The following is a 22,774-nucleotide window of genomic DNA, read 5'->3' as shown; positions in this document are numbered from 1 at the left end:
GCGGACAGTTCGTCTGTGTCCGTTCATGCGCTCAGCCAGTTTAGTTGTTGTCATGCCGATGTAAAAGGCTGTGCAGTGCACGCGTGTCAGTTGATAAATGACATGTGTAGTTTCACACGTAGCCCTGAGTTGAATTGTGTATGTTTTACCAGTAGCGAGGCTGGAGTAAGTGGTTGTGCGGGGATGCATGGGGCAGGTTTTGCAGCGGGGTCGGTTACAGGGGTAGGAACCGCTGGGTAGAGAACATAGTCTGGGAATATTGTAGGGTTTAACAAGGATGTTACGGAGGTTGGGGGGGCGACGAAAGGCAACTCTGGGTGGTGTGGGGAGAATTTTGTCAAGGGATGATCTCATTTCAGGGGCTGACTTGAGAAAGTCATATCCCTGGCGGAGTAATTTGTTGATGTTTTCGAGGCCAGGATAATATTGGGTGACAAGGGGGATGCTTCTGTGTGGTCTGGGGGTAGGAACATTGTTGTTGGATGGGGAGGAATGTATTGCTCGAGAAATCTGTTTGTGGACAAGGTCTGCAGGATAGTTGCGGGAGAGGAAAGCACTGGTCAGGTTATTGGTGTAATTGTTGAGGGATTCGTCACTGGAGCAGATACGTTTGCCACGAATACCTAGGCTGTAGGGAAGGGAGCGTTTGATGTGGAAAGGATGGCAGCTATCAAAGTGAAGGTACTGTTGTTTGTTTGTGGGTTTGATATGGACAGAGGTGTGGATGTGAGCTTCAACAAGATGAAGGTCAACATCCAGGAAGGTGGCTTGGGTTTTGGAGAAGGACCAGGTGAAATTCAGATTCGAAAAGGAGTTGAGGTTATGGAGGAAATTAAGGAGTGTTTCTTCACCATGAGTCCAGACCACAAAGATGTCATCTATAAACCTATACCAGGCCAGGGGAAGCAGCTGTTGGGTCTTCAGGAAAGCCTCCTCCATGCGGCCCATGAAGAGGTTGGCATAGGACGGAGCCATCCTGGTTCCCATGGCCGTTCCCCTGATTTGTTTGTAGGTCTGGCCTTCAAAAGTGAAGTAATTATGGATGAGGATGAAGTTGGTGAGTGTGATAAGGAACGAGGTTTTTGGAAGATCTTCGGGTGGGTGTTGGGAGAGGTAGTGCTCAAGGGCAGAGAGACCATGGGTATGTGGGATGTTTGTGTAAAGGGATGTAGCATCTATGGTGACAAGAAAGGTTTCAGGTGGGAGAGGAGTGGGAATGGATTTGAGGCGTTCTAGGAAGTGGTTTGTGTCTTTGATGTAGGATGGGAGTCTGCGGGTGATAGGTTGTAGGTGCTCGTCTACCAGAGCTGAGATACGTTTGGTTGGGGCTTTGAAGCCTGCTACAATGGAACGGCCAGGATGGTTCTCTTTGTGGATTTTGGGTAATAGGTAGAAGGTAGGGGTACATGGCTCAGGTGGAGTGAGTAAGTCTATGGAAGCCGTTGTGAGGCCTTGTGAGGGACCTAGGATTTTTTGCAGCTCAGTCTGGATGGAGGGAATGGGGTCCTGGGTAACAGCTTTGTAGGTTGAGGTGTCAGAGAGTTGACGCAGTCCTTCTGCCACATACTCCACACGGTCAAGTACGACAGTTGTGGAGCCTTTATCCGCCAGGAGGATGACAATAGAGCGGTCTATTTTCAGCTCCTTAATGGCACGGGATTCAGCTGGGGTGATGTTGGGCATTGTCAGGATGTTCTTGAAGGAGGACTGGGAGGCAACACTGGATGTGAGGAATTCCTGGAATGTCTGCAAGGGATGGTTTTGGGGGAGGTGAGGAGGATCCCTTTGAGAAGGCAGTCGGAACTGTTCTAGACAGGGTTCAACACTGGGTCTAGTATTTGGGGGCTGTGTTTGGGTAGTGAAGTGATATTTCCAGTTGAGGTTCCGGGTGAATGAGAGGAGATCTTTAATCAGGGCAGTGTTGTTGAATTTAGGTGTTGGGCTAAAGGTTAAGCCTTTTGATAGAACAGATGTCTCTGGAGGAGAGAGGGATCTGGATGAGAGGTTTAGGACTGAATTGGGACTGGTGATATGTGGCATTTGACTGTGGTTATAGTTGAGATTTGGTCTGTGTGGGGTATGTGCTGGGAAGGGGAGATTGAGTAGGGTGGCTAGGCTAGGTTTGTTGGCTATGAGGGGGGTTTGTTGAAGGTTCTGTTGTGGTAGGTGTTTGTGAGGGATAGGGAGAGGTACCCCACTTCTTAGGTGTTGCACGAGCACTGTGGATAGTTTTTTCAGGTGGTGTGTGGCATGGAACTCAAGTTTGTAGCTGGCTTCTAGGATGATGTTCCTGAGTGTGTTCTCCATGCAAGGGTTTGAGAGGTGGAGGACTTTGAAGAGAGATAGGAGCTGCTGGGAGTGGTGGTTACATGAAGTAGTGTAGAGATTCAGGACAAGTTGGGTAAGGGCTAAGGATTGAAGGTTCTGGAAGTCCAGGAGAGACTGGTGGAAGGAGGATTTGCACCCGGAGATGGGAACTTTTAAGGTAAGCCCTTTAGGGGTAATTCCAAAGGTTAAGCAGGACCGGAGGAAAAGTATGTGGGATTGCAGTTTGGCTACGGTGAATGCATGTTTCTGGAATGAATGTAAATAATGTGGTATAGGATTAGGGTACATAGTGGGTAACTGGTGGGTAGGGAAATTAAATAACTAAAGTTGAAATAGTAATCATAAGAAGGAATAAAACACAGAGGGAAGGACGAGAAGGAAAGAAATTGTGTTGGTAATGTTCAATAACAAAGGAAGACCACTAAATAAGAAAAATATGGAAAAAGTTGACCAGACCAAGCAAGTATGTCCAGATCAGTGGAAAAGAACACACATTGCTCAAAAACAGAGATAGCGAGTGGCGAAAAAAGAAAAACCTCGTTCCTTATCACACTTACCAACTTCATCCTCATCCATAATTACTTCACTTTTGAAGGCCAGACCTACAAACAAATCAGGGGAACAGCCATGGGAACCAGGATGGCTCCGTCCTATGCCAACCTCTTCATGGGCCGCATGGAGGAGGCTTTCCTGAAGACCAAACAGCTGCTTCCCCTGGCCTGGTATAGGTTTATAGATGACATCTTTGTGGTCTGGACTCATGGTGAAGAAACACTCCTTAATTTCCTCCATAACCTCAACTCCTTTTCGAATCTGAATTTCACCTGGTCCTTCTCCAAAACCCAAGCCACCTTCCTAGATGTTGACCTTCATCTTGTTGAAGCTCACATCCACACCTCTGTCCATATCAAACCCACAAATAAACAACAGTACCTTCACTTTGATAGCTGCCATCCTTTCCACATCAAACGCTCCCTTCCCTACAGCCTAGGTATTCGTGGCAAACGTATCTGCTCCAGTGACGAATCCCTCAACAATTACACCAATAACCTGACCAGTGCTTTCCTCTCCCGCAACTATCCTGCAGACCTCGTCCACAAACAGATTTCCCGAGCAATACATTCCTCCCCATCCAACAACAATGTTCCTACCCCCAGACCACACAGAAGCATCCCCCTTGTCACCCAATATTATCCTGGCCTCGAAAACATCAACAAATTACTCTGCCAGGGATATGACTTTCTCAAGTCAGCCCCTGAAATGAGATCATCCCTTGACAAAATTCTCCCCACACCACCCAGAGTTGCCTTTCGTCGCCCCCCCTAACCTCCGTAACATCCTTGTTAAACCCTACAATATTCCCAGACTATGTTCTCTACCCAGCGGTTCCTACCCCTGTAACCGACCCCGCTGCAAAACCTGCCCCATGCATCCCCCCCACAACCACCTACTCCAGCCCCACTACTGGTAAAACATACACAATTCACGGCAGGGCTACATGTGGAACTACACATGTCATTTATCAACTGACATGCGTGCACTGCACAGCCTTTTACATCGGCATGACAACAACTAAACTGGCTGAGCGCATGAACGGACACAGACGAACTGTCCGCCTAGGAGATGCCCAATACCCAGTAGCGGAGCATGCCCTCCAGCATAATTCTAGGGACCTAGGAACCTGCTACACCGTATGTGCCATTTGGCTTCTCCCACCCAACACCAGTCCCTCTGAACTGCGGAGATGGGAACTTGCACTCCAACACATCCTTTCATCCCGCCATCCCCCTGGACTGAACCTACGTTAAAACAACCTCACTCCCATTCACTCTTCAGTCTTCTCCTCTTTCCCTTTCCTCTTTAGCCATTCACGCATCTTTTCATCCTACATAGTTGTGTTTATCTTTATACTATATACCTCTTTACTTCTGTATGCATCGTCTTTGGTTTGAAGCTGGCACAGTACTTACAGTAGAATAATTTTGGCTTCCCTCTGACAACCATGCCTCCATCCTTGCTACCCTCCCTATTTTCCTTTCCCCGTTGCTTCATAACCTGGGTTGTGAGTAACTGAATCTCCTTTCCCTTCTTCCCTTTCTTTCCCCCTCTCTCCTCCCCGATGAAGGAACATTTGTTCCGAAAGCTAGGAACGTAAATTTTCAGTTCTGTTTTATGTGTATCTATCGGCTGTACTGAGCTGAGGTAAGTACTGGCCAGCCCCTCTATCTCTTTGTTAGAAGACAGCTAAAAACAGGTATGCGGATATAGGGCTACTAAAGACACCATACAGAAATGGAGGTCCAGAACTAAAACTTAAATAGCCTTTGCCATATTGCTTTGGCGGACAGAAAGTAAAATGTGGTCAACAGCCTGGGCGTCATTTGCTAAAATGGCCGATAACTCAGACAGCAAACCAAAGCAGAGATGCAAACGGTTAAAAAGTGGTCATTCCTTCAGGAAGTGGCAGACAGTTAAACTCGGGCGCAATGTGTACAAAGTGGTGGGGGAGCGCCACATATCATATGAAGATGGCTAAAAAGGCAGTGCCCAATATGCAACTACGTTAAAATGACTTCCTCCTGGCGGGAGGGCTGAGAGGACGTTGTCCGAGCCGCTAGGAGAGGCTTAACAATCCTCAGCTTAATTCCCTTGAAGGGAACACCACCTCCTGACGGACAGTAACACAGAGATCATTGGAGGGAACATATGAGCTAGTGGGCTGAGGCACGAGGACTGCAGCCTTCGCAGCAGCCTTGTTTCCTGGCAGACCGACATGACCAGGTACCCACATAAACTACGCAGTGGCTCCACCAAAAGTGAGTAAGTGACAGCTTTCCTGGAACTGTTGCACTAAGGGATTGGTGGTGTACAACACACAGACTTTGAAGCGCACTGAGTGTGTCTGAGCAGAAGACACAATTGAAAAGTTGTCATTGCTGGATGTATTCCATGGCCTGATACAGGGCAAAGAGCTCGGCTGTAAATGCTGAGCAGTGTGCCAGGAGCCAATGTCTAAAGACGTGGGCATCAATGACAAAGGCACACCCAACACCACGGTCAGTCCAAGAGCCATCAGTGTACACATGGGTACTATCGCAAAATTCCATGTGAAGGTCTTGAAACTGAAAGTGACAGAATTGCTGAAGTAGTGTCCTTAGGAAGTGAATGAAGGCCAAGGTTAGCACAGGCCACTTCACGTAGTCAAGGTGGTGAAGGGTTCACACCCACCAGGAAAGTTGCAGGTAGTGTCAAGTTAAGCTGCCAAAGCAAGCGCCGAAAGTGGACTCCAGGACAGAAAAGGGACGCGCCTCATACTGGTGGTCAAAGGAATCATCGAAGAAGGAGGCATAGGATGGGCGGCCATGCATGCAGACAAACGGCATGCATACCTGCTGAGAACGAAGTCATGGCGGTAGGACAGTGGTAGTTCAGCACCTTCAGCATACAGACACTCAAATGGGCTAGTGTGGCCAAATGGATGCCACAATGGTGGATAGTGTGCAGATGGCATAAGAGGAATGGACGAGCAGATGCATAAACAAAGCACCCATAGTCGAGTTTCGAACGGGCAAGGAATCAGTACAAATGGAGGAGGGTGGTTCAATCGGCACCCCAGGGAGGACAAGGACGACATTGAGGAACCACGTACAGCAGGCTGCCAGGTAAGACACATGGGAGTACCAAGAGTGTTTCCTACCGAGCATGTGCCCCAAGAATTCCGTGGTTCCAACGTACAAAAGGGCAACAGGCCCAAGACAAAGATGGTGAGAGAGACCATTTTCACCATCAGAAATTCATACAGATGGTTTTGTCAGTGGAAAAACAAAAGCTGTTGTCAATGCTCCAGGAGTAAAGACGATCAAGACATTGCTGAAGATGCTGCTCAGTTAGACAGGTCTGCTGAGAATTGTCTTTTAAAAATTCTTGAAGGAAACAGGGCAGGCAACCACAGAAGCCTCACATGTAAAGAGTACAGAGGATACCAGTTCTCCAGCAGGTGTCTTAGGGCTTCTCCCTGCAGAAAACCATTCATGGCATGGGTGCACAAAGTAACGAGATGGTCAACTGCAGAACGCTGCACTTGAAATCCACACTGTGCAGTCATTAGTAAACTGCGAGACTCTAGCCACCATACCAGACGGGCATGAATCATACATTCCTTCACCTTGCAAACGCAACTGGTGAGAGAGATGGGGCAGTAGCTAGAAGGGAGTTTTTTTGTCCTTACCGGGATAAGATATGGGTATGATGGTGGCTTCGTGCCAACATCTGGGAAATGTGCTCTCTGCCCAGATGTGGTTATATGTGTTAAGCAGAAAGTGCTTGCCCACAAGAGAGGGGTGTTGCAACATCTGAACCTGGACAGCGTCTGGCCCTGGAGCGGAGGATTGGGATGAACTGAGAGCATGATCCAGCTCCCTCATAGTAAAGGCAGCATTGTAGCACTCACGATTCTGAAAAGAGAAGGGTATCGCCCAAGCCACCTATGCTCATTTCCAATGAAGGAAAGCAGGGTGATAGTGGGAAGAGCTCAAAATGGGCGCAAAATAGTGGCACAAGGTGTTGGCGATAGCAATAGGGTCCACGATAACATCATCTATGGCAGTAGTAAAATACAGGGAGTGAAAGGCTATTTACAATTTGTCCAGAAACCAGATGACAGTTTTTAGAGTCGAGGGGCACGAAAGGGAAGCAGTGGTTGACACTGGAGTGAGACAGGGTTTTAGCCAATCTCTGATGTTGTTCAATCTGTATATTGAGCAAGCAGTAAAGGAAACAAAAGAAAAATTTGAAGTAGGAATTAAAATCCATGGAGAAGAAATAAAAGATTTGAAGTTTGCTGACGACATTGTAATTCTGTCAGAGACAGCAAAGGACGTGGAAGAGCAGTTGAATGGAACGGACAGTGTCTGGAAATGAGGATATAAGATGAACAACAACAGAAACAAGACGAGGATAATGGAATGTAGTCTAATTAAATCAGATGATGCTGAGGGGATCAGATTAGGAAATGAGACACAAAGCAGTAGATGAGCAAAATAATTGATGGTGGTCGAAGTAGAGAGGATGTAAAATGTAGACAAGGAAAGTGTTTTTGAAGAAGAGAAATTTGTTAACATCAAGTATAGATGTAAGTGCCGGGAAGCCCTTTGTGAAAGTATTTGTATGGAGTGTAGATATGTATGGAAGTGAAACATGGACAATAAATAGTTCAGACAAGAAGAGAGTAGAAGCTTTTTAAATGTGGTGTTATAGAAGAACGCTGAAGATTAGATGGGCAGATCATGTAACTAATGAGCAGGTACTGAACAGAATTGGGCAGAAGAGAAATTTGTGGTACAACCTGACTAAAAGAAGGGATCAGTTGATAGGACACATTCTCAGACATCAAGGGATCACCAATTTAGTACTAGAGGGGAAGCGTGGAGGATAAAAATCATAGAGGGAGACCAAGAGATGAACACACTAAGCAGATTCAGAAGGATGTAGGCTGCCGACTCCTGGATGAAAAGACTTGCACAGGATAGAGTAGCATGGAGAGCTGCATCAAACCATTCCTTGGTGTCCCCCAGAAGAAAAAAAGCAATGGGTATCACTTGGGAGGAACGTGCAGGCTATGCCACTGATCCACCGCGCCCCATCCAGTTTTCACCAAAGGTTTCATCCAAATGCATTAACATTGCATGTGCGAAGTGCGCAGGTACATCATCGTGTTGGTATCACATATGCTGCTGCATGTTGAGTGGAAAATGTTCCAACAACTCTTTCAGAGTCTTTCATAAAAATATTAAATATTTCTGTGTGTTCAGTTGCTGGGAGAACATGTATGGACTGACCAGATTATCACCCACCGAGCTGGCCCAAATGTTCATAGTGAAGTGATCTTGGTGACCACAAACAAAGGTGGTGTGCGGTTTTTCCTTGCCCACACATGTTGACTGTGTCTGATGAACATACCCTCTCGCAGAAAAGGATGCCTCATCCATAAAAAGCACATAGTTTGGAAAGCTGCAGAATGGCACACCTTCACAAAAACCACTGACAGAATTCAATTTGATGTGTAAAATCATCTGAGTTAAGGCCTTGAACCTTCTGAGAGGGGTAAGGGCCCAAATCATCTTCATGCCAAACACACACAATTGTGGAATGGCTTACACCAATTTCCCATGCAACACATCATGAGCTTGTTGAGGATATGTTTTCCAGCAGTGGTAATGGCTCCTCTTCAAGCCCTAGTGCACACACTGTGCATTGATTACAGTGTCTGTCAGGCCTTCGCACATGTAACACAAAATCTATACACCAGGTTTCAAAGCAGGCCTTAAATGCACATGTGCTATTATGAGACTGTGTAAGTAGAAAATGTACCTCAAGTGGACTCGGCTCTTGTATGGACTTGTGGATGGCAGTAAATATGTGTGGATCTTGCATTCGTGATTAGGAAACCAATAAATGTACAAATGGTGGGCAGCATGAGCATTTTCATCCACCACCCCATAAGGACTGTGTGTGTGTGTGTGTGTGTGTGTGTGTGTGTGTGTGTGTGTGTGTGTGTGTGGGGGCGCGCGCGCGCGCGCGTGCCCTTTCCTCCCAAGAACAGCGCTCGATTTTCTGTCCACTCCACACACTAACAAAGACAAGTGTGTCCCTGTTTGAAGACAAACTGACGCAAGGCCAACCAGACTGCACAATGTGAACAGGTGCTGCCTTCTATACGACACCCATAAATGAGTCACTTGCACAGCCAAAAGCAACATGTTTACATCCCAGTAACAGGACAAAAACCCACAGTGTTGTCCCGCCTGGAATATCCACAACTATTCAACTACAGCATTTGCAAATAAACATCATAAAATTTCAACCAGATGCCTCTTTTACGTTGATGTCACGAGTACTTTGAAATCATTGGCCTGCAGACCTGCTATGGTATGGCTCGGATGGAATGTTGTGCACCTACACTCTTGGAGGTGCATGACACTGTTCAACAAGACCGACCACCATACGCTAAGGGATGCGGACATGGGCTGCTAAGTGAAATATGCTTGTTATGACCCACTCAACCAGCCCTCTCATTTTCTATATTTATTTCAGATACACACTTTATAAATGGTTTAATGACAGTATTATGGAAAGGATAGTTCCTGTAACTCTTCAGGCTTTCCTGGCGATCTAATGACATCTTGGGTTGTCGGGTGTTCTGCCGGATATCAGCGTCGTACTTGCACGATATTTCGGTCACGTAGCTCGTGACCTTCATCAGGTGCGACCTGAGACTGCTCCTCGAGTGGACCTGGTCCAGTATTTATGCCTATGGCCTTCCCCCTCCACCGACGGCTGCAGGCGCTTCCTCTGTGGTCTGCGCCCATTCCCTGCGACCTGCTGGAGCGTTGCTGCTCCGTTTTCCGTCCGCTGCGGTTCTAGGTGTTCCCTCTGCGGTCCGCGCCCACCAAACCCACTCCTGGGGGTTTCATCTACGGTCTGGGGTACCAAGCGTTCCCCCTGCGGTCCGCGCCCACTCACCACGACCTGTTGGAGCGTTGCCGCTCCGTTTTTCGTCCGCTGCGGCTCTGGATGTTCCCTCTGCGGTCCGCACCCACCAGTCACACTTCTGGGTGTTCCATCTTCGGTCTGGTGCGCCTGGCAGTCCGTCAGGGGCTCATTTTCCATCTCCATGTATCTGGTTCTTCTGTTTGTGTAGTGCTGCAGCTGGCCCCGTTGCTCCTTTAACAATTTCAGAGCCGGATCCCAGGCTCTGCTTAGCTGGTACCCTGTGTCACGGTTCATAAGATCGTCAGCCATTTTAATTTCTATCGATTCTCTTATAACACTGTCCCAAAATCTGGGTGTTTGTGCTAGAATCTTGGTATCCTCATACTTCATGGCATGATCTAGTTCTAGACAGTGTTCAGCAATGGCTGACTTAGTCACCTGTCTTAATCTAGTGTGCCTCTGATGTTCTTTGCGCCTGATCACAGTTCTTGTCGTCTGGCCAATGTAGGACATGCCACATTGACAAGGTATATTGTAAATCCCTGGCTTTCGTAACCCCAGGTCATCTTTGACACTCCCCAGCAGTCCCCCGATCTTGTTGGATGGACAGAAAACACACTTGATATTGTGTTTGCGGAGGATCCTACTGATTCTGGCAGAAATAGAGCCAGCATAGGGCAGATATGCCACCTTCTTTGCTTCATCTTGGTCTTCTTCAGGAACCTGTGGCATAGTGACTGGTTGGAGTGCCCTCTCAATTTGTCTGTCCGTGTATCCATTCTTGGAGAAAACTGTTTTGAGACGTTCTATCTCTATAGGTAGATTCTCTTGGTCTGACAGGGCACGAGCTCTGTGGACCAAAGTCTTCAGAACCCCATTCTTCTGTGCAGGGTGGTAACAGCTGCTGGCCTACAGATACAAATCAGTGTGTGTTGGTTTTCGGTACACACTGTGGCCAATTGATCCATCTGCTTTCCTCTGGACTAGTACATCCAGAAATGGCAGCTGGCCATTCTTCTCCAGTTCCATGGTGAACTTGACATTAGGGTGGCATGAGTTAAGATGTTCAAGAAACTCATTGAGCCTGTCCATCCCATGTGGTCAGATCACGAAGGTGTCATCCACATATCTAAAGAAGCATATGGGTTTAAATGTGGCTGTATCCAATGCCCTCTCCTCAAAACTCTCCATAAACATGTTGGCAACCACAGGGGACAGTGGGCTGCCCATAGCTACACCTTCAGTTTGCTCGTAATATTGGTTTCTGTACAGGAAATACGTGGATGTCAGTGTATGACTGAACAGGTCCAACAGAGCACCGTCAAATTTCTCTGCAATCAGTTCTAGTGAGTCCTTCAGTGGGACCCTGGTGAACAACGATACCACATCAAAACTAACCATGATGTCCGAGTCTATGATGTGCAGTTGTTTGAGGCATTGCAGGAAATCTTCTGAGTTGCGGATGTGGTGAATACATTTCCCCACATATGGAGACAGGAGACCTTTCAAGTACTTGGCTGTTGTGTACGTAGGTGCCCCAATATTACTGACAATAGGACATAGGGGCACGCCCTCCTTGTGTATTTTAGGCAGTCCATACAGTCTAGGTGGCACTGGCGCTTTTTCCCGTAGTTGTCTGATGATCTTATCGGGCATCCCTGTTTCCTCTAAGAAAGCACTAGTCTTCTTGGCCACCTTGTCTGTGGGGTCACACTCCAGAATTCTGTATGCAGGGTCCTCCAGAAGTTGGCGTACTTTCTCATCATAATCCACCCGCTGCAAGATGACAGTGGAGTTCCCTTTGTCTGCTGGCAGTACCACAATGCTGTTGTCTTCCCGTAGTTTCTTGAGTGCAAGCCTCTCCTCGGTTGTGATGTTCGATTTCGGCGGCCTGGCCTTGGTGAGGGCTCTGCAGGTCTCTCGTCGGACTTCCTCTGCCACATTAGGTGGTAGTGTGGCTGCAACTTGATCAAAACATCACAACATGCAACTTTTTAAAAAAAAAAAAGACTAGTGACCTGGTGTTGTGAGCAACATAATACTCTTAGTGCCAGAAGAAATGACAAATGCGCAACTGAAAACTAAGAGCTGCATCCCTTCTGAGCTGATCGTAGCGCAGCTGACTATTGTTTGATCACTCAACGCTGGCTTCTAGTTATCATGAAGAGTGTGCTACAAAATGTGTCTTCATCCATTTTATTTGCATACCAAAAAGCATTTGAGGAGAATTCTGTGTAATTTTAATGTGATTTCTACCTGGCATTCTAAGAGAAATGGCATAATTTTAGTGCGATATTTACAGTGTACTGTAGCACATTAGCAACACAAATCCAGCTGCCACTGCTGGGTTACAAATACATAATTTCCCGATTTTTTGTTTTATGTTCTATTGAGCAACACATGAACATGGGTTCACGAAACACCAGTTGCCAGTATGTTCCAAGCCATTTTAATAACACTTTAATTAGTTCACAAGCAGACCTAGTAAAAATATTGTTACTTGCTTTAAGGTTTTAATAAAAGCTTTTTTTAATTTTTTTGTTGCATCTGAAGATGGGCATTGAGACAAACCAGTTATGATTATTTACCAAAGAAAAATCATCAAACAGATATATGTTTTTCCAGAAGTAGTTGTTTTATTTATAAATGTCACCTTCACGCTGCTATGCACTCCATGTATAGAGAATCGGGTACCTCGATGCCTGATTCCGTGATGATTATGTCACAAGAAATGACCGTATCAATAAACAAGCAATTTGTTTCCATACCAAAAGGCTGTCCACAGAGCCAGTGTGCGATTCAGCATTTTGAGGTGCATTACGCAACACCTGTAGCCTAGGAAGACTGGCAGCATTTGCAGATGAAATTTTTGTTCACCGTAAGCAGCGTCTATGCAGCATTGATGAACACGGAATAGCTACAAGCACAATGACAAGGGATGAACAGGAAAGACAGAAATCCTTCCTATCATTCCTCCAAATTGTATCTGTCCTACAAGTCTGTAAACCTGAAACCACATTGGATTAAAAAATCCACAAATTAAAAATGCTAAACGACGTCATCCATACACAGCCACTATGGGATTTTACATTTTCCAAGCTATGGTCTGAAGGATGAACTGCATTTTTCCCTCTCTTCTAAAAAAATCAGTAGGATTTTAAAGGCAAGAATTTGTATTAAAAATGGCTTACTGCACACATCACTTTATACTTCGACAAGCTATATTTTTATAATTGTAATGTCTTTTCCTCAACTCTAGCTTCCTTCTTGGAGATAAATTGAGTGAGACATAATTAGGTTGAAAGATGATGATGGTGATGATGATGATGAGGATGATGACAACAACACAACAATAATAAGTAAAATAAAAAAAAATAAGGTGTTAGAGGCACAATAACCTGTTCATAGCATAAGTCAGGAAAGCACGGAGATCAGTTTTTGATATCCCTCCAATTGGATTTACATCAGCACTGGAACAGTCATATTTAGTCATGTAGCCACGTAATGCTTCATCAACATTTGCCGATCCAAGTACCAGCAGTCCTCCTGGCCTGTTACGTACCCATAGCATGAGTTGAGCAAAAAGATACGAAATTACCATCCTCAGTCTTGCCTGCAAAACAGAAATCATTGTTACAAATGACAGACAATTCACATTACTTTGTAATTTACTGAAAGTCTACTCACAACAACTACTCATCATGTAATGTCATCTAACAATTTTGCTAACATCTCTGATAATGATAGTGGAAGTGTGGATGCACTGTAAGAAGGTCTTTAGCATACATATTGTAACATTATGGCCATGTGGTTAAAAGTGATAAACCAACCAGAAGTAAACAAAACAAAAAAAGATATTTGCATGAATTACCTGGCACTCCCATGCAAGTATGCACACCTAAAATAAAGGGCAAATTTACCTTTAACGAACAACTGCTTCATTTTCACAGAGTAAAATGGAGTTTTTTTTTAAACATGTAGTGTACAGGTACCTCATGATTACTATTTTTCCCCATCATCTACAGCAATGTCTCCTCCTTTCACTCACTTGAGTTACCAGTAGCCATGGATATTAAAGAAAATACATTAATATTTTTCATAAAAAACATCGGAAGCTTCATTGATAGAAAGGATAAACTCCATATACCCACAGAGGAAAATGATGGGTCGAGTCACAGACCAGTACAACAAAAAAGAATGCTACAAACACTTCAGCTTTCGGACAAATTCCTTCTCCAGAAGTAGAAAATACACATCCATTCCCACAATAACAACTCACACACGTGTCCATTGCTTGCCTCAGGGTACTAAGGCCCTTGCCTTCCTACTGAATTCATGTCAAATTGCACTCTTTAATTTGCACTGTGTGTCCACCAGATGTGACATTTAACTACTATGGTTTTACAAATATAGTGGGTGCTACTACCAAAGATCACATGTGTAATGTCAGAGATGCATAATTTCTATGATAAATGTATGTTATGTTATATTATTTCTTAAAATTTCTTTAAAACCAGCATATTTCTACACGGAGAACAACTTTATTCCTTGCAAGTGGTGTATACTGTATTTACTCGAATCGAAGCCACACTTTTTTCCAGTTTTTGTAATCCAAAAAACCGCCTGCAGCTTAGAATCGAGTGCAAAGCAAATGGAAGTTCTGAAAAAGGTTGGTAGGTGCCACCACAACTAACGTCTGCCGTCGAATACATGTAGCGCTACACAGGCATGCTTTGCAGGCACAAAGATAAATGCTGGTGCCAAAACCTCTGTGTCAGTAAATAAATTAAAAAAAAAAAAAAAAGATGGAAGACGAGCTTTCATCTTCGACCCCAGTTTCGACCACTGCATTTTCATACATTATCCAACGAAGTAAATACAAGTTCTGTATTGTTCATCTTCAAATGTAGCAGTATTTCAATGTACTACGAAAATCCGACTGGCAAGGCTGTTTCTCAGTTTGGGATGTTTGTCAATATGGCCAACTCTACATTCTGAATTTTTTCCTACCTGTGAGAAGAGATGGTTGCTAATAGGAACTTTTATGAATTGTGAATCTCATGCACTATTCTCTTCACTATAAGAATAATATGAATATAAACATTTTGCTATGTATTGTTTCATGTTTGCTGCTATCTCATTTAAATCCTGTCTGACTAATAAACTACGAAACTAGAGTGAGACAACAGCAAATGCGGAAGAATATACATATCATGTCATGTTTATATTCTTATTATTCTTATGCCTAATAGTGATACAGTCACAAATGAAGCACGGCAATTGACTAGATTTTTAAATCTAAGATGACTAATTTCTGTGCAGAATGTAATGTACTAAAGAGGCACCTACAAAGATTTCCAAACGGAGAACAATTTTCGCTAAACTCTCATTCAGAACATCTTCTATCATACGCAGTCTATTATTTGGTTCTTGTTGATCATTATCAAAGAAAGCAGCAGTGTAAGTAACAAAAAATAGCAGTCTCCTGCCATTGTTTCGCTAATGAGACGATTCCCCTCTCTCTCTCTCTCTCTCTCTCTCTCTCTCTCTCTCTCTCTCTCTCCCCCCCCCCCCCCCCCTCCTCCCCCCCCCCCCCCCCAATTGTAAGCGGCGGTAGTGTGCACAAAAGCAAGCCATGCCGCGAGCGGCAACAGGCCGTAAACACTCATTATCAGACTGTGACAAACAATGCATGACACAGTACAGTAATGCATTTTCAGCTTAGAGTGACGTAAACACCTATAACAAAGGGAACGGCACTTATCAGATCAAAGAAAAATAAGCAATCAATTTACACCAGATGAAGCACGTGAAAAAGGTAGGGTACCCGTATAAATACGGATGGAGCACCTGACGCATATCAGTGGCTACCTGGTAGAGCTTAACTGCTAAGAGTATGACTTGAACCAAACTACTTCATCCATTCGACCTAAATTGTGTCTCATGTTGCAGTGGACCAACTTTGTTTCGATTTGGAGGTGCGGCCTAAAACTTTTCTCTCCCCTTGAATTTCGAGTCTCAAATTTCAGGTGCGGCTTAGATTCGGGAATTTTTTTTTTTTCCTTGATTTCGAGTCTCATTTTTCAGGTGCGGCGTAGATTCGAGTAAATACGGTACTCAACTTTTCATTAAGGTAAGTGGTTACAAAAGAATAAAATGTACTTTTAAAATATGAAATTACCGTTTTGGTGAATTGTTGTCACTGAGTCATAAAACCCTTCTCTCAGTTGCCAAAGAAAACCCTTTTTGATCAATAACAGACTAAGTTTGCAAGCTGTTCTTGTGCTTATGAACTACATCATTGTTTTTTGACCTTTTTATTGTTGAACAGCATCTCACAACTGATGCACTGGATGCAGGAATACTCCAAATTAGTTCAAAGAATTTTAAAATTTCACAGTATGGAGACCACCTGACACATTTCAACAAATCACCAACAATTTTATGATGCAGTTATCTGGAAATAAAGGTGACAAGTAGCTGTGAACTTAAAAAGGTAAAAAACAGCAATCTGGAGGGCACGAGGAAGGGGAAGAGAGAGTAGTGTATGGGTGGGAACAGAGATGAACACTATCTGGTGGAGGGACCAGCCTGCCAACAGGTGGCATCAGAGACACTTTCCACCCCTCCTAAAGTGGTGTTCCGTTGCCCACCCAACCTCCACAACATCCTAGTCCACCCCTATGCCACTTCCAACCCCTTGTCATAAGGATCATATCCCTGTGGAAGACAAGTGCAAAACCCGCCCAATCCACCAACCCAGCACTTCCTACTCCAGTCTGTCCCCAGTTTATCCTACACCATCAGGGGCCAGGCCACCTGTGAAAGCAGGCATGTAATTTACCAGCTCTGCTGCAATCACTGCACAGCTTTTTATGCTGGTAAGACTACCAACCAGCTGTCCACCAGGATGAATGGCCATCGCTAAACTGTGGTCAAGAGCAAAGTAGACCACCCTTTGGCATAACATCCAGCTGAACTTAACACACTTGAATGGCAACAATCCACGGTAACGTACTGTCCCGACACCCTCCACCCAACAGTTTCTACCCCCTCTATCCTATCATCTCTTCCCCAGTCTGATCTCCTATCTTGTTTATTTGCAGCCCTCTGCCGATGCATCCACACGTCTTTCTCCACTCCTCTCCTCTCCTTTTATGCACCTTTTTTTCCCCACTTCCCTGCCCCACACCTCCTGGCACTGCTCCTATTGGCGGTTTAATCTCTGCACATACCATCAACAGCATTTTTCTCTCCCCACCTATACACAATTATCCCTTCCCTTTCCCTGCCCCCTCCAGATTGCTGCTTGCATCCCATGTGACAGGTGCATTCCAGCCAGAGATGCTGAGTTGGCAGTCATGGCAGTGGTTTGGGGTCAGTGGAATGCACGCTACACTGCATCTGGCTTGAAACTGTCTTTGAAGAAATCAATCTGTCACAGTTTGTTGTACCACTGTGGTGCCAACTGCTGCTCAAATTGCTGCTGCAGATGCAGTGTGATGCACTAGAGCCATACGCCGAACACGATGGTTTTCCCTCTCAGTAGTGCCAGTGGCCATCCGCAGCCCTGTCTTCTAGTACCATACATTCTTGTGACCACTGCTGCCAGCAATCCTGTACAATGACTGCGTTCCTGCCAATTCTTCCTGCAGTATTGTACACTATTACATGACCTCATTCAAACTCAAGTGAGGTGTTGTTAATGGCATCTTCAGCATTTTAAAGACATTCTTGACAACATCAACTCACAACTTGCAATCTCAAAGATAACTACAGCTGCCAACCATTACAATGTGTATTTAAGGTAAACCTGATTTGCATCCTCATAGTGACGCTACTAGTGCCACTCTAATGCAACTGGCAAGAATTTGAAGAGACATCATCTTTCAGAAGCAGAAACTTGCCTACCAACTTTCGTTTATGTCGCACGACACTGTCTTGGTAATGAGATTTTTTTCTGTCAAAGTATATTGAGCCTTATTCACTGCAATATGATGAAAAATTACTACAATATTTAATTGCAAGACCACATAAACTTTAGGCAGTTGCATCCTTACTTCCTCATCTAGGGCCCAGGTTCTTTTGGCCGACTTTTAAAAAAAGTAGCAAGATCATTCAATGTGAGGAAAAAATTCAGCAGTTTTTATCTTTGACTCTTTTTGTGATAGCAGTGAATTCAATTGATGAGTAAAACAGAGAACAAATATTCCAGTAGAAAATGTGCTTATCAGTCTTGACTGCAATCTTTTCAAATGACTAACTATTACTGCAGCTCTTTTGTAACACTGACGATGTTCATCAGTTTTAAAAATCTCCGACAAATTTGCCTAAAAAGGTCACAGTTTATTTTGCTGTGTCACGTAAAGATAAAATTGAGGCAGTCATTGAAAGCTTTGGATTTTATCAGAACTTGACATGACAAGTTAACCAATAACTTTTTATCCAAGACTCTGCTGCGAAAGACTTTGTAGCCTTCACACTGTGACATAGTGAAGAACTAATGCGACCTGTGAGAAATAACATTTGTCAGTTTATTAGTCCATAATAACTAGGAAAAAGATTTAACTCACATATCTCCTTTTTTATTTTATTCATGAGCACAATCGAAGCAGAGGCAATCAAATCGTTCTGTTTCAGATTAACACTCCTGTGAACACAGAGGAATGTTCTAGATTATGTTCCAGTTTTTCATCATATTCACTAAAATGATTTACAGGTTCAACACAATTTCATTTGGCATTCACATATTACGGCCTCCTAACAGCTACTGGTTGGTGTCAATGTTTTGTATTGAAAGTTTGTATGCAAAATTTAATCTCAGTTCTTTTATTATGTGTGATCCAGTTGCAGGTTTACACAGTTTTATTATATTGTTCTCCTCTTCGAAACTGGGGACAGAAAAGTGGTGCAACAGAACCAAACGTTCACATAGGTGCAGGACTGCTTGGGTTTCCAAACTTTTGTTGCTCAGCATTATGATACAGAATGAGCTGGGTTGCTTACCTTCCTGGCTACAGGAGCATACCTACGCATAATGTAGAATGAACTGTTAAGACTGTTTATGGCACTGAGGTAACATAAAACCTTGGTACATGTGAGTAATTAGTTGTCTGCCATAAAACCAGGAGTATGTTTTCCATAGCACCAGATAAGAAGTAACAATTTTTAGTTCCTCTAATATCATACAAAGGCCTGCAGTCACCACACTATGGGACCTGGGCCTATGCACTATGCATGGGAAATTAACTTTAAGGCAATACTGAGGTTTTAGACGAAGATGAGACAGGAGATCTGATAATTCAATTAATAATAATAATAATAATAATAATACAAGAAGTTAGGAAAGATTTGGAAAAAAACAATATAAGTGAAAAAGATGCAACAGAAAGAGTGTGTTTCAAGAGGAAAGTGTTCAAAATAGATGGATTCCAAGGCAAGAGGGAGAAGAAGACAGGGTCAAAATGGTCTGAGGAGAGAAAAAGGACACATAGTGAAAAGATGAAAAAATACTTGAGGAAAAAGAAAGAACAACAAAGAAGGAAGCATTGAAATTGGTGTGTGGTCCTTAGATGACCCAAAAAAAAAAAGAACAACAACAACACTAATAATAATAGTAATAATAATAATCACATGCTGATATGTGTGAATATTACCAAACTACGTTTAACAGGTCATGGGTGCAAAATAGTAACACAAATTCTTCACAGAAGAAGAACAGAAAAGCTGACAGAAGCCAAATTCAGAAAAGATCAGTTTGGATACTGGAGAAATTTAGGAACATGCAAGGCAATACTGACCCTGACTTATCTTGGAAGTCAGGTTAAGGAAAGACAAACATACTTTTGTAGGATTTTTAGACTTAGAGAAAGTTTTTGACATGTTGACTGGAGTACTGCCTTTGAAATTCTGAAAGTAGTAGGCGTAAAATAGAGGGAGCAAAAGTATATTTACAACTTGTACAGAAGCCAGATGGCAGCTGTAAGAGTCGAGGGGCATGAAAGGAAAGCCGCGGTTGAGAAGGGAGTGAGACAGGGTTGCAGCCATTCCAGATGTTATTCATTCAATCTGTAAACTGAGCAAGTAGTAAAGGAAACCAAAGAAAAATCTGGAGTAGTAATTAAAGTTTAGGGAGAAGAAATAAAAACTTTGAGGTTTGCTGATAACGGTGCAATTCTGTCAGAGACAGCAAAGGACTTGGAAGTGCAGTTGAACAGAATGGACCATGTCTTGAAAGGAGGACATAAGATGAACAACAACAATAAAAGTAAAATAAGGATAATGGAATGTAGTCTAATTAAATCAGATAATAGTGAGGAAATTAGATTAGAAAACGACACATTAGATGTAGCAGATGAGGTTTGTTAATTGGGCAGCAAAGTAACTGACAATGGCCAAAGTAGAGAGGATATAAAATGATTGGCAACGGCAAGAAAAACATTTCTGAAGAAAAAATGAAAAATCCAGGATGTAATGTAACATTATAACAAAAAGGGTAGCTGCTACTCACCATGTAGCAGAGACGCTGAGTCGCAGATAGGCACAACAAAAAGACTGTCAGAAAATAAGCTTTCACCAATAAAGCCTTTGTAGAAAATAGTCCACACACACACACACACACACACACACACACACACACACACACACACAAAACTCAACTGACTCACACATGAACATAGTCATCATTTGTGTGAGAGGTTTTTTTTGTGGTGTGTGTGTGTGTGTGTGTGTGTGTGTGTGTGTGTGTGTGTGTGTGTGTGTGTGTGTGTTCAATAAAAGGCTTGTTGCCCAAAAGCTTACTTTCCAACAGTGTTTTTGTTGTGTCTATCTGCAACTCAACATCTTTGCTATATGGTGAGTAGCATTTTCGTAATATTGGTCGCAGTTAAAGATGCAGCAGGTCTCAGAACACCTGGGGTCTAAAGATGCCTTGAGAATGTGGCCATTCTTAGGTCAGATAAACAATATGTACTGTAGGACAATGCAGGAAGGAACACACAGAGGTTTTATTCCCTAAGCTACCCTGTGAATCCCGCTTCAGCTGAACATGCTTTAGAAAACCCGATGAAATTTGACAAAACCTTCATCATGGCTTGCACTAGTGGCTTCTGGGACAGTGTAATTAAATATGCAATTGAAATAAAAACAATAATAATATCATTAATAGAGACAGCAGCCACCTGCAGCTCATTGCTGTGTGGGATCCAATGATCATGATGTTGAAGTCGGCACCCTGAAAAAAGAGTCAACATATGCCTATATATGGTGATTCTGTGAGCACCAGTGATCTCACAGTTGACAGTTAGTGTATCTACGGGTGAACCTACAGCACACTTGCAGTAATACCACTTGACAATGGCCAAGAAGCACTTTGTTGAAAGCTTGTGAAATTTTAACCATTTAACAAGACTGGAAATCCAAGAATATTTTATTTAATGGTACCATTGTGAGACTCCACATTCTTCAGGGTGTATACGTGAACAAGGAAAAAAAAATTCCTGGATTTTTCCCGGATTTCCCGGTTGAAAATACACTTTCTCCCGGGTGAAGATACACTTTTTCCATGTTAAGTGACAGTATACTCTTACTGGGCACTGTAAAACTCATCAATCCTTTGAATGTTTATGGTTTTATATACCGGAGTAGAATTTCCCGGCACTTTAGAAAACGAAACTCAGGAGGGAAAAACACGTTTTGAAAGACCTTTGATGTGCAGCAACATGTATGCTGCATATTTTTGTATTACGAAGTTATAAATTCGAATTCACAAAACACTGCATGTCACTTTCCGAAGCATTGAAATAGAGATTGCGATGCGCTTTTGTAAGCCCGTCATAGCTTATGTCACGTGATCTCGCCTGCTGATGACAGCATAGGACACGTGATGTAGTCAGCAAATAGGAAGATCACTGTTACATAGCGCGAACACACAAATAAGAAAAGTTAATGGTTTAAATTAATACACATAGCATTCACATATAACATTGGTCTCTAAGATTACTAAGCTGGAAGAGAAGCTAAGCTTCTACATATAATGTTGATCTGTTTTGCACTTGTTACACTTTAAGATACACGACACAAATGAGCCAGTAAAATTTTAAATAAAGACATAAATGTCTGCTCTTCTGGGCTCGAAATTCTTCTAAACGGTCGTCCTCAAAGAGGTGATTTTTAAATGAGAGTCCAACGCTTTGTAATTTCAGAAATTTATTGTACATTCTCACACATAGCTCATCTTACGTAAAAGGAAATCTGCTTTGAATGTAATGCTTTTCAAACCACCATTCGTAATATTTTCCTGCAACCTGTTAAAAATAGGTTCGAGGTTCGTTTCTGCGGTTGCAAGGGAGTGCCAGATAGCATCACCGCGCTTGCGCAGCTACGATGACCCAGGAAGCCCATACGTTCGTATGTGTAGAACATTAAAAGATCTTACATTATGTCATAAAAGAAACAAGATGCCACAAAAATCTGTTTTGTCATCATTTAACGTGAGAGCAATAAACAAAGACAAAACAACAAAATCACTAAACGTACACACAGGTCACGTGGAGACGACCCACCTCCCCACCACAAGTCAGACTGCTCTGTGCATCAGCCCCAGATTAACTAATTTCCGAACCGGGGCAATGTTAAGTAGTGGCGCCCAGTAGTGGCGCCCAGCCACACTTCTGTAACCAGAAGCGGGACTCAACTGCGACTCAACTGCGCATGCGCAAGAGCCCGCCCGCAACTGCTCAAACGAATCTAATTTAAACAGTTGTCACGGCACAGTCATCGGAGGCAATTTGTTGTTACAAATCATTGCGTAGTCTTCCTAAAGCCTTTGACACACTATGCTGTTGGCAGACGCTTGTATGAGCACTGTTTTGTTGTTGTATATGGCGCATTTCCTTTGAAACTCTCGTCCATGTTTTGTTGCTGCAGTATTATTCTGCAGTAGCGGGATACAGTA

At 43.5% G+C, this 22,774-nt stretch overlaps 1 protein-coding gene across 1 annotated transcript in view; it reads right to left on the bottom strand.

Annotated features, from left to right (window-relative positions):
• The window catches only part of LOC124606531 (glutamine-dependent NAD(+) synthetase), a 206,455-nt gene that overhangs the window by 53,431 nt on the left and 130,250 nt on the right, over positions 1 to 22,774 (bottom strand). The window contains exon 12 of the mRNA XM_047138516.1: positions 13,218 to 13,432. Coding sequence (XP_046994472.1) covers positions 13,218 to 13,432 — 215 coding nt within the window. The remainder of the gene's footprint in view (positions 1 to 13,217; positions 13,433 to 22,774) is intronic.

This window comes from Schistocerca americana, chromosome 3 (genome assembly GCF_021461395.2).
Source record: "Schistocerca americana isolate TAMUIC-IGC-003095 chromosome 3, iqSchAmer2.1, whole genome shotgun sequence".
In the NCBI taxonomy this organism is placed as follows: domain Eukaryota; kingdom Metazoa; phylum Arthropoda; class Insecta; order Orthoptera; family Acrididae; genus Schistocerca; species Schistocerca americana.
This window is presented reverse-complemented; position numbering and strand designations above follow the sequence as displayed.